General features: G+C 39.0%; 1 protein-coding gene across 2 annotated transcripts in view; it reads left to right on the top strand.

The window, feature by feature from the left end:
• NR3C2 (nuclear receptor subfamily 3, group C, member 2) overlaps positions 1-17,139 on the top strand; it is a 210,303-nt gene that overhangs the window by 166,845 nt on the left and 26,319 nt on the right. The window contains exons 4-5 of one of the 2 annotated variants that reach the window (XM_010008944.1): positions 4,726-5,064; positions 5,486-5,630. In XM_010008944.1, the coding sequence (XP_010007246.1) occupies positions 4,726-5,064; positions 5,486-5,630 (484 nt within the window). The remainder of the gene's footprint in view (positions 1-4,725; positions 5,065-5,485; positions 5,631-17,139) is intronic. The other variant, XM_010008945.1, reaches the window with a different exon arrangement.

Here is a 17,139-nt window from a genome sequence, read left to right as displayed (position 1 = left end):
AGGAATGCCATAGATGTGTAGCTGATGTTCACATTAATTTGTATTCAGAAAAAATTTACTATAGCATCTCATGCAGATGACCAAAAGCCTATCCACTGTTCTGCAGATGGCACAAAAGCTCCCAGTCCTGAAATCGCAGTCCTGTTTGGACTTTGTGAGAGGAGTCTTACACATGAGGGGTCAATACTAAGGAACAAATTATCCAAATTTCCTGCCAGTGCATGTTTTCAAATTAAGTTTTTTTGGCTAGATAATAAGTCCGAGGCTATAGCAAGGGGGAAAATTGGTCTTACAGTCCTATCAGTGCTCAAGACGGTGTTAAACTGTTTGTTGTTCAGCATCTCAACCTTCCTCAGTGCCTCTGCAGCAGTGCAGAGTGGTGCATTGGTCCATTCTGGGTAGGTGGGACTGACATTGAGGGTGGTGAACATGCAAGGTGATGTTAGTGAACTGCTCTTGTCGAGGTCCTCCAAGCACATGGAACAACATGTGGTTTTGCTGAATTTGCAGACTTTTTTTATCGTGTTGGACACAGGCATGCTCATATTGAATCCAAGTGAAATGTTGCCTGTTGCTTCTAGAGGAAGAAGGACTGGTATTTGTGATCAGACTTGTAGCTTATTTATTCCTCTATTATGCTATAATTTATTCTTATAGCTAGAGAGGAATTCTGTTGGATGTGTCTTTTTGAATTTCAACTTTATGTGACTTTTCAGATACTTCACCTTATTTTTCATTATTTTTATTGCAACATAGACCTCTGAAATACCAAAAAAAGTCATGTCAGATATTTGGGGGTGGTAACCTCAGGTATATCTGCAGTGTTTCTTTCACTTTAGTTTGTTTTTCTTAAACTATTGCTCTATCACAGATGATTTAAAAATGCAAGGATTATAAGACAGTATCCTGGCTGCAATAATACTGAAGAGGAATGACAAGAGGTCTTGCAATTCGAGATGATATGCAGTCACTGGTTATGCAGCCAGTTGGCTATGCAGCCAGTTGGATGAAAGTCTTGTCCTAACCCCAAATAGTCTTTGGACTTCAGCTTTGCCAGGGGAAATAGCCCCTTCATGCCTTGTCCCCTGGTCTGTGAGCCTGTGACTTCTTTCACCTTTCCCTGTGGCAGTCCTGATGAGCATGGCTTTTACCCACCAATTCAGAGGTGGCTTAGTCATTTTTACAGTTGGTATTTCAGTTAGAGAGTAAACGGGAAAAACAGCTTCAAAAGACCGACTTGGATTATGTTCTGCTCAGAGTTTGTATTTAATCTTTAGTTGTTGGTTTCTGTGGGAGTTACCAAACCAGTTGAGCTACAGTGCTGGCATGACGCCAAATGAAAAATACAGTTTTCTTCACTGTAAACATGACTGTCAAGCAGTAATGTTTTTCTCAGCTTCATTTTAAAGGCATTATAATGGAGGAAAATGAAACTAAAACATGTTTTAATGCCAGTATTAACATGGAAGAATGTTATTTCTTTTTTCTTTTAATGAAAAACTCTTTAGAGAATAGAACATTAAAAACTATGTCTTAATAAATATGTAATCAGTTATCTGTGTTGCTGGATACCTGCTGGAGTTGGTAAACCAATACATATCTTATTCTGGTGTAGTTATGGTGAGAATGCATTTTGTTTTGCCTTTGCAAACATGAAAGATATGTGAAGTTCTTATTTTTAGTCCAGTTTTGATAATAGAAAAAAAAAAATAGTGCCTGATAATGAACAATAACAGTAAACACTAATCTCTATTCGTTCCTTAAAGCTTATTTTGAAACTCTCTTTTCAGTGGCCAGTAGCTCTGTTAACTCATCATTGGTTATTCTGCTGCACTTGGCAATCCTTGCTTTGCTTTTGGGATTTATTTCGTTGAAAAATGTGTAAATTCAGCTTTGCCTTTCTAAACTATATTTAATGTTCACAGATAATTTACCAGGATGTCCTCATGTAGGTGCCACTGCACAAAATGGAAACAACTGCATTTTCACTTTTAAGAACTAAATTTATTCAGAGTTGTCTTCTTTGACTGTAACTCCCTCTGTTTTATTTTGCAGAGTGAGGAAAAAGCTAGTTTAACAAAATGTCTGATCTGCTGCTGCTTTGTAAAATGGCTTTTTGGGTGCTAGGAACAGAAATTGCATCTTGAAGAATGGATGTCAGCATCCATGTAACTTGATGCACCAGAGGATGAAAAGTCTTTCAGATGTGCTTCATTGTTTGAATGAGGCTTTTTTAAGAGTTCCATAATAGAAAAGTAAGAAATAGGATTGGACGGGTCTTCTGTAAGGGTCTTCTTGTCTGTCTTGCCTCTTGAGACAGAATCAGCTTCAGTGAAAGCTTTCCTGACTGATACTTGTCTTGCCTCTTCCTTATGACCTCAAATGACAGCGATTCCTGTGTTTCCATATGTAATCTGTGCTTAATGCTTCAGGTAATTAGGAAGTTTTTGTTAACTGTATGTGGATAGTTGAACCTAAGAACATTAAACTAAACTTTATTAGGACCGGCACATTTTTATTTGCATATCTAATCCTTTTAAAAAAAAAAAATCAACCTGCCTCACTTGGCCTGGATGTTTGCAGGCATAGAGAAATGAAGAACTTACTCAAAGCAGACATACATGCTGTAGGAGAATTAATGAAATGGTGTCCAGTTCTCTGAAAGAAAAGTGGTGGAATTTACACAGAGATCTCTTAAAGTTCCTCATAGATCTCCTGAGTGACCTTGGCTCAGAAAGATCCTTTTTTTGTTGTGTGATAGAAGGGACACTGAACTCATGTTTAGATCCTGCACTTCCTGCTTGGGGCATGTTACCATGGTGATTAATTGTGTTCAGGTTTTTTGAAGATGACAGTCAAGGAACAGCTGTTTGACTGGGCACCTTCAAGATCTCATGTATGAGTAATAACATTGCTGGTTTTTATAGCAATATTCCATGTTTGCCCTAAAAAATAAGCTTTTCTTTTGCATCTTGGGATGAGCTAGCTCCTCAGAGTTCAAGGTAGTGTCCCAGCAAGGAAGTGTTGAAAACAACAGGCTATTGTTGCACTTGGGCGTGCATTGTCCTGGACCCTGGGCGTCTGTATCCTGCCTTGCAGGCACTACAAGCTCAGTTGCAGCCACTGGCTCTAAGCAGGCAGCCCCAGCTTCAAGGAAGCAGTAACACACTCATGGCTGCTGTCACCAGCAATGGTCACGGCGCAACAGCAGCTTCCTTCTTGAGGAGGGTTTTCTTAAAACCTGTAAAATGTTTGTAGAAGAGTGATGAAATAGTTCTGTGCATCTTTATGGAGAGATTTCTGCAGAGTAATATGGGTAGTAGAGAGAAGCACATAGAACAAGCTTTAAAAACTCCTCAGGAGGCCATGTCATGACATGCTGAGCTGGGGTGGAAATGAATGTTTCGATAATGGAGAAGAGAGGAGGGTTGAGATGGAGGTTGGCCAGAAAGGATCCTGAAACTGCAGCAGAGGTGCTACATTTAAGGAAAGATAGGGAGGGCAATTGATGACAGGGGAAAAACCGTGAGGAGATAGACTTGGGACGGGGTGTGGACTAACAAGGGTGTTTGCAGTAGTATTTTAAGGAGGAGTGAGATAGACTTGTATTTACTGATGCCAGTAAAAAGGATGTTGCAATGATCAAGAGGCAGGATGATAAAAGTCCAGACAAGCATTTTAGCTGTGTACAGGGAGATAAGTCTATATTTGAGAGAAGTTACTCTGAAAGAACTGCAAGCATTTAAATTTAGTTAATTCTTTTTTCTATATATTTTTTTTTTTTAAACGTTTATTTTAGTCATATTTTCCTATCACTCAAAGGGAGGTGGTGGACTTTTGGTTTGGTTTTTTTGGAGTGTGTTTTTTTAACGTAATGGTTTGCTTTTTATTTCCTGTATTTTCCTCATGCTACAAGGTCATTTCCTGGGGAGCAGGCCTTTCTGCTTGCTTACATATCTGTGCTTCACATGGCAAAGTTGGGAAGGCAGCCCACATGGAAGCACACTAGCTTTGCTGTCTTATAAGAATACTTAGTAAATAAAAGAAGGGAGAGTAGCATTAAAGGAAAAAGAGAAATGTTGATAGCAGTGGGAAAGGTGTTACATGAGACCTCGTGTTTTGTCTTTAGCTGGGTAAATATTTTAGTGTTATTTCAAAAGTACACAAGAGAAGGGGACAAAGCTCTTATGGAAGTATCAAAGCAGCAGAAAGCAAGGGGACTAGCTAAGGCTGTTTAGAATGGATTGACTGCATTTCAAGTTGAGGCTCAGCTAAGAGTAGACAGTAGGACTCAAAAGCTTAGGAGAATTCTGCATCTGATAATTTTAGGCATTACCTGGAAGATTTCTTCTGATGACCAAACATGATTTGCAGACTTGTAGGTGATAAGTGATTCATTTAGGCTACAAAACAAATTTCTGAAATGTTTAATTAACACCAGCCACAGTAAGCAGGATGCTTTATGCATGTCTGTATAGAGTTAGATACTGGACATACTTTCACTTACAAAAACATCCAGTAAAGCACCAAACCTGAGCTTATATGTGGTGTCTTTTGATGCTTTTTCCAGTGTAACCATGCTGCAGGCAGTAAGGTATTTGTTAGTGTCCTGCACCTGTTTAACTTGAGAACTTTGAGGTGATACTTCTGCTTTCATTTTCTATAAAGCCAGAGTTATGCCACCTTTCTGTACTGACTTGGTTTTTGTGCTGCTCATCTTCACAGCCCGCAAGTCCAAAAAGTTGGGGAAATTGAAAGGGATGCACGAGGAGCAGCCACAGCAGAGGCAGCAGCCACCACCCCAGAGCCCTGAAGAAGGGACGACATACATCGCACCTGTGACTGAGCCCTCTGTAAACACAGCACTTGTTCCCCACATGTCTGCTATCTCACCAGCACTTAATCCCTCTCCTGTTAAGATCCTTGAAAGTATTGAACCGGAGATCGTGTATGCAGGATACGACAGTTCAAAGCCAGACACAGCAGAGTACCTGCTTTCCACCTTAAACCGCCTGGCTGGCAAGCAGATGATTCAGGTGGTGAAGTGGGCAAAGATACTTCCAGGTAGGAGCATGAGGCATTTGGTGAAATTTCTCCTCAGTGTTTCTTTTAGCTTAATGAACTATTTGCTTGATAAACTGCATCTTTAATCTGTGGATTGTGTTGAAAACGCTCACAGGGAGGTGTGAGATGAACATCTGAGAGAATGAGGTTGTGGGTTTTTTTTAATTTATGTAATGTTTATTTCATATGTCTGTGATCAATATTTAAAAAGCTTTCATTTTGAATAATAGCCTCTTAAGAAGAAAACGTATTGTCACTGAAATGAAAAATCACAGGTTTGTTTTTAAGAAGTATAATTTGTGGAATTGTTGCTCTTGTTCTTGAGTACTAGTAAAATAATAAGCAATGTATTCAGTGCTGGTTTGACCAACCGTTCTAGAGTGTGATGTAGTTCATGGGTATTTTCTGGTTTGATCTCTAGGATTTAGAAACTTGCCTCTTGAGGACCAAATTACTTTAATTCAGTATTCATGGATGTGTCTCTCATCGTTTGCCTTGAGTTGGAGATCATACAAACATACAAACAGCCAGTTCCTCTATTTTGCTCCAGACCTGATCTTCGATGAGTAAGTATTCCTTAGTTTTCAGTGTGGGCTGGAAGGATTACTTTGTCTTTATTTGATTTTCAGACATACCTGCAGTCTAAGACAATTTAATTCTGGCTTTAAAAGTAGCTTAATTTTATTTTTATACAGTGACTTGATTTTTTTATACAACCATCCGCTTCTCTTTAGGTATGAGGATGTGTTCTCAAACTAGAACCATCTTGCTGGCTTGAAATATGGCTGATACACAACCAAGATTTATAGAAATAAATATTTGTTGGTATCGACTGGAGCTTGGAAAAATATCTTAACTTCTAGGAAATGTGAATGTTTGAATTGCCAGGTTTTTTTCAGAGCAGTCATTTAATGGTGCTTTTGTTAACAATATACAGCTGTTGCAATGTGTTTTCTTGACAGTCTTAATTACCCTTCTTTGCAACCATGAAAGAAACCAAAATGTTTTTTCAGTAATGAAACATAACTACTTTTATGATGCATTCAGACAAAAAGAAGGATCAACTGAGGAACCATTCCTTCTGAGTATGTCTTCCTTCATATTTTAAGTTTGTGTTTTAGTGCTTTGCTTTTGATGAGTATAATTTAATCTCTGTTCCATTTGCCTAGTGTTTATTCCAAGACAGTAAAATCAAAATTTAAGTGAATACACATGCAGTCAAATTGCGGACACATCATATGCTTATCACAGAAGGTTTGAGATTTTTTTTCTAGAAGTAAAAATGGGTCGTAATAAATAGGATAAGATAAAAAGAACAGACAAACAAAAAACCAAAACACAACAGGGAAAAGAATAAACAAAAAATAACTTAACACTCAATCTCCTGAAGCATTCTTAAATGTTTTTCTTGGACAAGACATGTTGTCACTGTCCATCTTAATAGTCTTCCTTTGATTTAGAAATCCCTGGATAATTAATGCATGTGAGATTGGGCCCAAAGCAGTAACTGGTATCAAAGAAGAATTGTTTGGTTTGCTTTTGTTGTTGTTTTTTTAAAAGGAGGAACTGGTGATTCACTGCATATGGTTGAAAATGTATTGTCAGCCATTTTCCTTGTTGAGAGCACCTCCACTGCAACTTGAACCTGAAAGAATCATCACAGAAAAAAAAGTATCTGTAGCTAAAGCCAAGTGAAAATGTGAATTTCAAAGAGTTTAGTTCTCCTGGGGAAGCATACCCTAAAAATTCAAACAGAGAAGCAGATTTCCCTCATCTGAAGAATGTCATTCGGAGGGGGTATAAATTTATTGGACAGGGAAATCAATCCTGCTTGCAAATGAAAGTATATATGCATTACTAGCATTCTTGATGCTACAGCTAGAAGCACCTTCCAGAAGTCTAGATCAATTGTGAGTTTTATGCTGCAGGCCTGGAAATCAGATGCCTGCAGAATTATACTGAGGTTGAGGTTGGAGTCCAGTTGGGAGAAGGAGTGCAGCATCATGGAATGCAAAATAAAAATATCCCAAACCCAATAAGTATGTAAGGTAGTGGTCTGGTCTTCTACATATTTAACAGTGTACTCATTGCAGAGCTACTGAAGGTATTAGAAGGCAGGTGTTTCTAAAGATAAGAAAAATAAATTACCAGGAGCTGTGTTGAGCTGGGAGATGTGGGACAGGGGCTTTTGAAGTAGCTGACCAGGGAAAGAAGTTTCCTTGAAGCTAAAAGGGTGAGAATTTAGTGCTTACTCCAGAAACAGTAATGGGTGCATCTCTGGAATGAGAGAGTTTTTCTCACTTCACTCGTGTTTCATAGTTGATGGGAATTGTGGGAGACATTTGTTCCAAGTTTCTCACGTTGCTGCTTAGGGTGGTAGTTGTAAGGCTGCATTTGTAGTCTGACTTTTGGGCACCTTGGCACAGAATAGTTTTTTAAAAACTAGAGAGAGCCCCATGGAGGTTGGCAAGACTGGTTGGGGGCTGGCTGGGACAGTGAGGGAGCTGGGCTCATGTAGCCAAGAGAAGACCATGCTAGGTGCAGTGGGGATTTAATTGCTGCCTTCTACTTCCTGACGAGTTGCTGTAGAAAAGGTAGAGTCAGACTCTTTGTGCATGTGCCCAGTGGAAGAATGAGAGGCTACAATCAAAAGTTTAGGATAATCAACTGCCTCCTGGGCAGCAGGAGAAGAAATTTCATAATGAGATGGTGAAATAGCAGCGCAGGTGCCCAGACTAACCCCAGAGTCTCTGTCATCTTCAAGATGTCCAGGCTTTGACTGGACAAAAGCCCGAGCAGCCTGCTCCAATTTTGACATCCCTACTGTGAGCATGGAGTTGGACCCAAGATATCCGGAGATCCTTCCCGAGCTAAATTATTTTGTAATTCCATGTTCATGAGATGCAGTGCTTTTTCCAGTTTTGACTTAAGGTCAGAGGAGAATTTCTGGAACTGTACAATTCAGCCAATAGAAAGCATTCAGATGAGCACAGGACAATGATGCATACTCTTGTTCATGAAAATCCATGGCTTTGAAGCTTTGCTCTCGAATTGCTGAAGGCTGGTCTTGGTTCATGGTACTTTTTGAGTACCATGAACTTGGAAATGTGCTATGTAGGTAAAACCACAGGCCTTCATTTCTGTGCCACAAGGTTTATTAGACCTCTCTAAGGTTCACATGGTGCAACTTTGTGGGTGTTTTACTACCCTTGGCATTTTAGGACATCTGTGAATTGATGCAGAATGAAAGGGTAATGCTTTAAAATTACTTTTCCTTCTGCTGGATTGAGAGAGTTATGTTCCCATTATCGCCTTGCCATGATTTTCTTGGTATTTCTTCATATTGTGTCTGGAGAGGTCATTTCCCGTCTCTGTGCAAGAAGGAATTAGGAAGGTCCCTGGCCAGTTGCATGCTCTCAGTGCCCCTGAGGGTTCAGCATTTTCTTCAATTAACAGTTAAAAAAGAGTGAAAGTAGAGGTTGGCAATAGCAGAATTATGGTTGCTTTGTTTCACATTAAATGAATTTTCCGTTTACTCTTAACTACTGTGAATGAAAGGAAGTCATAATGTTTCTGGAAGGCCATGATATATGATCTTGTTTTCTTTCTTATTCTGAAGGCCTGTAAACAAGGCAAATAACAAAAGAGGATCTCAGTTGCTAGTAGTTGTTAAATGTACCTTTGATTGTATAAATACTGTGCAGAATGCCTCCTTACTAATAAGTGGTCTGATTTCCTGTTAGACTTATGGAAAGCTGGAAATATTTTTCCACCTTAATTTAGTCATGTTACATATCTAAGTGTACTATTTGTCTTTATGGATCATGCACATATTCCATTGCTTGAGTAAATGCAAAGATGTAAAGTGAGGGATTAGAAAACAGCCTCTCTGCCTGTTACAGAAAGGCCTAAAAAGAGGCATAAAATAGACCAGTGTATTTTACGTTGTGTTGAAGTTACAGTATGTGAGTTTTTTAATCCCTTTCTTTGTAGCGTAATAGCTGTAACTGATTTTCTATATACATGGCGTTAGTTTTAATCCACAGGAAATCTTTAAAAGACCATAATGTATGTGACACCACGTAATTCCTATTGCAGGTAAACACTCTCAAAGGATGTCTGTTGCATATGTAGTAACACTCGAAAGATATTGCAGTAATGTCCTTTAAGGCTGCAAGCACAAATCTGAGAGGTTGCAAAATTCCAAAATCAAGGTGGTCTGTGAAATCATTGTTTGAGCCCTTTGGCTACCTGCTTAGAAAACTGTACCTGTAATTAAACCTTAAAGTTACGTTATTCCCTAATGTTTTTTGCATGTGACTCCTTTTTTTTATTGATCATAGAATCATAGAATGGTCAAGGTTGGAAGAGAGCTTAAAGATCATCTATCTCCAATTCCCCTGCATGGGCAAGGACACCTCCCACTAGATCTGGTTGTTCCAAGCCCCATCCAACCTGGCCTTGAATGCTTTCAAGGAATGCTTTCACAATTTTGCTGGGCAACCCGTGCCAGTGCCTCACTACCCTTATAGTGAAGAGTTTAATCCTGGTGTCTGATCTAAATCTAAATGTCTAATCTAAATCTACCCACTTGGAATTTAAAACCATTCCCCCTTGTTCTATCCTTACACACCCTGGTAAAAAGTTCCTCCCCAGCTTTTCTGTAGCCCCTTCAGGTTGTGGAAGGCCACATTAAGGTCTCCCCAGAGCCTTCTCCAGGTTGATCAGCCCCAACTCTCTCGGCGTGTCTTCATAGGAGAGGTGCTCTAGCCCTCAGATCATCTTTGTGGCCCTCCTCTGGACTCACTCCAGCAGGTACCTGGCAGGGTCTCATGAGAGCGGAGTAGAAGGAGAGAATCACTTTTCTTGACCTGCTGGCCCTGCTTCTTTTGATGCAGCCCAGGATATGATTGGCTTTCTGGGCTGTGAGTGCACAGGTTGGATCAGTTGCAGGGATGATATAAGATTATGTAGTGAGAGACTGTTGGATTTTTGCTTCATTTGTTTCCAACAAGGAAGCCTTACCTTGAGTGGATCTAGGGATTTGGGAGAACAGAGAGATATTAATGGGGAAGATTTTCCTAAGACATGGCAAAAGACTATCCCAGATTCAAGACCTAAGCTCCGAGACATTGAAGTTCCTGCTGCAAAGTAACAGAAATCTCACAGAAAAAAAAAAAAAAAAGAGTGCTTTTTATTTAACTCGAGGGAGGAAGAAGATTTCTGTAAAGACTTAAACAAAGACTTTAGCTGAAACTTTCTAATCTAATTCAACCTGAGGCAGGCATATGCATGGACAATTTAAGTCCAGAGCATTAAATTGGTAAAATTATACACAGTTGAAAGCAGGAAACAGAACAGTGCTGCTTGGAATGGGTACAAGAACAAAGCAAAGGTATGTAGCAAAATAGAATATTTTTTAACACTAGCTTATTTTCAGGGATTCTGTCTGTAGCTATTCAAAATTAACTATTTGCTACATGGGACAGCTTAAAGCATGATTTTTAAGACCTGGTCCTAGAAGGTAGGGAAGTTAGTTTCAGATTCCCCTGGCCTCTCCCTTATTGACTGAATTAATCATTGATCTTATAGTTAAAATTACTATTTATCTGTGTAAGAGTCACCAGTGTTTTTGAAAAGAGATGGTGTGACAGCTGAGGTACTAGAAGAAATATGGTGATCTGAATCTTTCAATAGTTTGTGTGTTTGCACTGCAAAAGTGAGATTCCTGAATCCCAGAGGAAGGCAAGGGATGCTCATGTTTCTGTGATGGGCTTGGGTAGTTCTTGCCTCACCAGGTGGTGGTGGCCATTTCCCAGGTATCTGCTTCCACCCATACATTAAGTCAGGGCATTGATTGGCAACCTTTCAGAGGCTCAGGAAAGGATAAAAAGCATTTACGAGTGCAGCCACTGCCAACTGAAACCCAGCAGGAGCCAAAACATGCCATGGCAGTGATCCTTGCTCCCCTGATGTGGGAAACCAGTGGGAGCAGTGGGACATGGGCTGCCTTCAGGGCCATGGTTTGAGCTCCCAGAACAAATACCCCTGACAGCTGGAGGCCAGAAACTGCATTCCTCATGGCATGCAGCCCTACTTATCCTTCCCTTCCCCCTAAGGAAAGAGATGGTGGCTTTTTATCACTCCATAGGACAAAAACCCAGCTGATGGCATTGCTGATGAATATTAAAAATCAAACCTCTTTGTTACATGTTGGTTTCTGCTAGTGTAAAGACACCAGAAGGCCAGCCTGACACTGGAGTTTCCCCACAGGTCTTGATCTTTCTTTTGATTTTAGGTTTTACGTGTTCCCTTCATAGACTGAAAAATCCTTGGAGACTTTTGGAGAAGAGACCCAAATTCCAAAATTGTTTATTATTTTTTAGAAATTCACCCAAGTTATCTTATTTACTATTCCTTACTTCACTAACTGAAAAATAGCAATGATGTAGAATACTGAAAAAGTTCAGTAATGCTGAGACACTGTGTTGACACCCTTTGGCACATTAAACTGCAGCATTAGTATTTCAACAGTATTTTTCAAATGTACCCAATGACTAATGTGCTGTATTTTCTTGCTCCTTTGATTTTTCTCGATTTGTCATGTGTGGCATAAAGAATAAATGATAGGTTAAAAAATGTGTAAGTTCTGAATTTTCTGGCCATTGTTCTTTCTTCTGTCATTGAATTTTTTACAGATATTTTTACCCTAGTCAAGGACTTGTGTGTTTAACATGGTGAAAACAGCACAAGGCATTGCATGAGGTACCTAAAATTACTGAACTTGAAAACCCAAGTCAAAATGCTGGGGCCAGTTCTCACAAGCAATTGGTTCAGGGATGTCTTTTTTCCATCTCTGAAATTACTGTATTACATCATATGCATCTCAATCCTTACAGTAAAAAGGTTACAGTTGAGGCTGCAGTTATTGAATATTCCATATAAAATATTAACAGCAGAATATACCAATTGACTTGGTTGGTACTTTTGGCTGATAAGGCAAAGCTTCAGGCTATGGACTTTGAGCTAAGAAGTGGTTGTCCTCTTATTATTGCCATTTCTGGCAATTGTGGCATCGCTGGATGCTTTTCTAGCTTGCAGTGCAGTATGTGTGGCTTTTTCATTACAAAATTAAATCATTTTCTCTAGATACTTTAAAATAACCCAATAATACAATGTATGTAATGTAGTTCAACAACTAACCAATTTGATATAAATCTTTCCTTTAAAGTGCAAGCTTTAACTTTCAGTAAAGATGTAGTATTGCAAGGATCTTTCATTCTGTTCCTTCAGTAATTGCCCCAAGTGTGAAGTTTGAAATATTAGCAGTAGAGGAAAAATAGAGAATACATTTTTCAAATTAGAAAATTGATGTAGAGCAAATGAGGTAGAGAGATAGAAAACCAGCTTCAGTACGTGGGGATTCCTGTGAAGTTTCTGTGTTGATGTTGTCATGGGATGTGAATGGGCAGAGGATTTTGTAACATTGAGGAAAGTCACAGTAAAATTAAATTTAGAATCAAGATGAAGCTCAGCAGAATAGCTAAGATACTATTTTAATCTGCATTTAATAATGGTGGGTATTTTATTAGTAAGCAGCATGTTCATTGTCTTTTCATTATGTTCCTAATACTGTCTCATAATGTATTTGTGGAAGCTGGGGCTGTTAGGATGCAGATGCCTCTCTGTGCCCTTTCTATGCTGAAGCCTTTGAATCTTTCTGGTATTCTGATTTTTATAGTAACAGCAGGAAGGTAAATGTAATAAAATAAGCTGAATATTTAAGAACAGCAGATTTTTTTTAACCTTATATACCTGGGTGGAGGGATGATTCCTTAGATCATCCATGAGTGTTGATAAAGCAAATAAGTAACCTCTTTTAATGTTTAAAATATTGCTTTTTCCTCATTTACATTTTGCAGGATTATAGCTGTTAACCCTTTAGATTTATTTTGCAAAAGCATCTTAATTTAGGTACATTTTTGTAGTAGCTTTCATCTGACAGTCTCTAAATCCCTCACTTTTAATTAATACTGCCACAGTGATTGTTGATGAGAGGTGTCAGTGTTCATTAGTTGCTAATAAATTGTGTGTGTGACCACTGATCTTTTTAAAAGGTCAGCAAGCACTTTTTGTTATTCCTCCTGCATGATTTTTGCTTGCATATATTATTTTGAAGAGGAGTGCTGCATTCATACAGTAAAAAAGTGCAGTGAGAAATGGGAATCTTTATCAATATTTTCCTATGTATGTTATTATTATTTACTTTTTCATAAAGTGCAGCTCAATTCCTATCCAGTGAATTATTAAAGGATTTTTTTACATAACCATCCCAAAACAGTGCCGACATAGAAGGAAATTTTGAACAACTACTGCCATACCTGTGCACAATAAATGTAATATGCTTTAGCTAGATTTTCCAAGTCTTATTTTGTTTTTTCTTTGTAAACAGATCAATGGTTGGCCAAAGCAATAGACTCAGCTTCATTGCATAAATTTCTAAATTGCATAAATTTCTTTTCATTCCTTTATCTCTAAAACCCTTCTTAAATTTCTAGGGTGCTTTAGTTAAAACTGTGAAGCTGTAAAGGAAGACAGGAGATAAAGTAGTTTTAAGGACATCTGCAAGAATGGGAAAACTGTCAAAAAAAAAAATATCTGTCTAGCACAGTTTCTTATCCTTTAAACTGAACAATTGCAAAGAAAGCATAAGATCAGGACAAGGGTAAAAATTATACTTGTTCATTTGCCCATTCCAGCAGTTAGTTATTGAGGTACTTTCTGAACGGGAGATTACGTTTGGACACTTGTGCTTGGTAACCTTTCTGTATCTTCTGTGAATTTGCCTAGAACCTTTTTTAATAGATTTATGATCTTGACATCTAAAATGTTCTGTGGCAGTCACTTCTGCCGTTTAATTGTACACATTTGTTGGGGACGTTTCTAAAGCAGGTAGCTGATAATTTAATGGAGTGCCACTTAATTCTTGTGTTTGGAGTAATAGTGGGTATGTTCCTTTTCATCCCATGTATGCCATTTATCATGCATAGATCTCTGTCAAGTCTCATTGGTTCTTCTGTGAGCTGAAGAACCAGTCAATTTAATCTCCCCTTGTGTATCAGTTGTTTGCTACCCCTGGCTGTCCTCATCTTCTTCCTCAATGCTTTTACTAACCTCTTCTATTAATTCTGGGAGGAGACTAGACTGACATGCTGTGTTCAGAGTGCAGTAGATTTATGCAGTATCAAAATTCTAATGTATGTCTTGGTCTTGTCTCTTCTCTCACACTTTTCTTTTTTTGACCATTAGTAAACACTGAGCAAGCATTTTCAAAAGATGGAAGCCCCAAAAACCTGTTTCAGGTTACACTTAGGTCTCTCTATTGTATGATGTTTGTTAATTTAGAACCAGTTATTTTGTATCTGTGGCGGAAGATGATTATACTGCCTGCATTGTCTTGCATTTGGTGATTTTCACCTTCCATTTCTTCAGCCAGCCACACAGTTTTGCAGGATTTTTCATTATCAGTTTTTCACAGGCCACTCTTGATTTCATTGTCTGGAGTCATCAGCAAGCTCTGTCACTTCCATAGGTCTGATTTTTTCTCAGATGATGTATGAGTACAGTTTTCAGCCCAGACCCCAGTGCAGAGCTCTGTGAAACTTCCCTGCTAACCTCCATTACTTCTGAGAAGTGTCCATCTATTATTACCCTTGGTCTCCTATTTTTAAGCTGCTAATAATCCATGAAGAGCCTTCCTCCTTATCCCTAAGCTCTCTTTAAGAGAGATCTTAAAAATCCTTCTAAAATCTTTAAAATCCAACTTTGCCACGGTTATGTCCCTGCATACCTCCCTCTTGATGCAAGGCACAGTGTGCAGGAGGTCCCAGACCAGTAATTGCCCAAACTAGCACGCTGACAGACAGTATTGCAGCCCAAGATACATGCCCCAGTTTCTTTTGTGTGGAAACCAGGGCAGGGGAGAGGAGGAGAAAGCTGATGTTTGCTTAGGTCTCACTCCATATGGTTGTGGGACGCAGCTAGACCTGGCACATGCAAAGCGCTTCCATCATTCAGACGTTGCCTGTATCAACCGGAGCACCCTTGTGTCGTCATCAGAGCACTCTTAATGGATTTGTGAGATGTGACCTCTCTTTGCCAAAGCTGCACTAACTTTCTTCCTTTACAACGTATTTATTTATCTGTTAATGCTCTTCTTTCAACCATTTTGCTACGTACAGAAAAAAGATTTACTAGCCTCTGGTCTCTTGAGTGCTCCTTCCCAACTCACAGGCCGATTTTAAGAAATCAGTCACGTTTTTCACCCTCTGTGCCTTTTATAAGGGCAATTTAAGCAATAAGCTGCACAGCACAGTAAGTAGTTCAGCAATTCCATATTTAAGTTCCTTTACAGCTCATGACTGGATGCCGTCTGGTCTTGGTGATTTATTACTATTCATTTTACTGTTGGTTGGTTTTTTTCTTTCCAAACCCCCTTCCACTCACACTTTAATCTGAAACTGGTTCTCACACTCGCTTACTGAAAAGGAAAGACTGGTGCAGATCCTTTCTGGATTCCTTTACAGAGAGCACTGATGCAAAGATTTTATCTTCTCTGCTGTGGCATCAAACACTTCGTTTTCATCTTGATATCATCTCTTGGCCCAGTGGATGTTCTGGGAGCTTTCCAGCTGGTGATGTGTTTGAAAGGGTTTGACTGTTATTTTTTTTTAACTTCAGCATGAACACTTGCCCAGTGATTTTACATTTAACTTGACATAATTATGCTCTCTTAGTGTTGTCTCATCATGTCTTTGGGCCATCTACAAGGCTTTCAGGAGGGTGTCTTTTCACTTCTCACAAGGTCCTTGACTAGAAGCATTATGATGGAGAAGAGGTTTGTTCCTTTCAAGTGTCTGTCTGAACATGGTGATGCTTTAATCATTCTGCACATCAATGAGCTGTTTGTTGGCTTCTTCAAGTGCCTTTCACATTTATAGTGCTTCCTTTAGCTACTTCCCCTATAGAGTTAAACATGAATCTTCCAGATTAAAAGAAAAATGAGGAAGTAGTTTCTCTGAAGTGGTATGAGAGGAAAGCATGCCTCAGTTGACTTCCAGAAAATGCCAGCCTTTGCATAACAGTGTGAACAAAGTCTTAATTTCTGAGACATTGATGGCACAAGAGAAGAATTGCTGCTCCGTGTGGAACATAGCAGTAATTTTGCTGATGAACCACTGCAAGTGACAATGAGCCCTAGCAAATTGAGTGCATAAAACAGTACCTAATGAGCAACTTTTGTGGCCATTGATACCTTTCTCTGATGAACTTTAAAAGAGTATTTAATGTCACATGTATTTTATTGTCATTTATTATTGAACGTGGTATTGAAAAAGCACTTTGGTAAAGGAATAAGTATTAATTTTCTTATTTAAACTGTGATTTGTCTTTCTTGGAATGCAAATGCAAACATAAAGATAATATTTGGTATCAGCATTCTGCTAACTGCATAAATAACTGTTAATTCCAGCAGATACTTGGGGTTTTTTTGCTGTTGATGTTCTTGGGATTTTAGGGTTACGTAGCTGGGTGATTATTAGGTTGGATTTTGGCACAAGTTCTGTGTTACTTATTGGGACCTGAAACACTCCTTTGGCAATCATTATCCACCAGCAGTTGCCAATTCCTTTGTTGATAGGCATATAACAGGAGGGCACTTGGCTGAAACTTTAGGCACTCTGCATTTTTTAGTGTCAGTTACCTGGGAATGTATTCTTTAGGATCACCAGGAGGACTGGTGATGGGTCCTGCTGGGTCCCTTCCAACTAAACATATTCTATGATGCTATGATTCTATGACTCTCTTGGAGGAAGGCTCATTTTCAGAATTTGACTCCTAAATTCAGTGTAAAAATTGCCAAGTTTGTATGCCTGGGTGGCTAAAGTCCACAAAATACCAGCTTTTAACAAGAAATTATCTTCCTTTTTTGATTATCAGTGTTTAGCATTGCTGGTCCTCAGTCTAATCCCTGTTTTGTCCTGGGTTTGGCATGTCGACCTGTTGGAATGTGTCCAG

This window comes from Chaetura pelagica, unplaced genomic scaffold (assembly GCF_000747805.2).
Source record: "Chaetura pelagica isolate M959 unplaced genomic scaffold, ChaPel_1.0 scaffold221, whole genome shotgun sequence".
NCBI classification, from domain to species: Eukaryota; Metazoa; Chordata; class Aves; order Apodiformes; family Apodidae; genus Chaetura; species Chaetura pelagica.
This window is presented reverse-complemented; position numbering and strand designations above follow the sequence as displayed.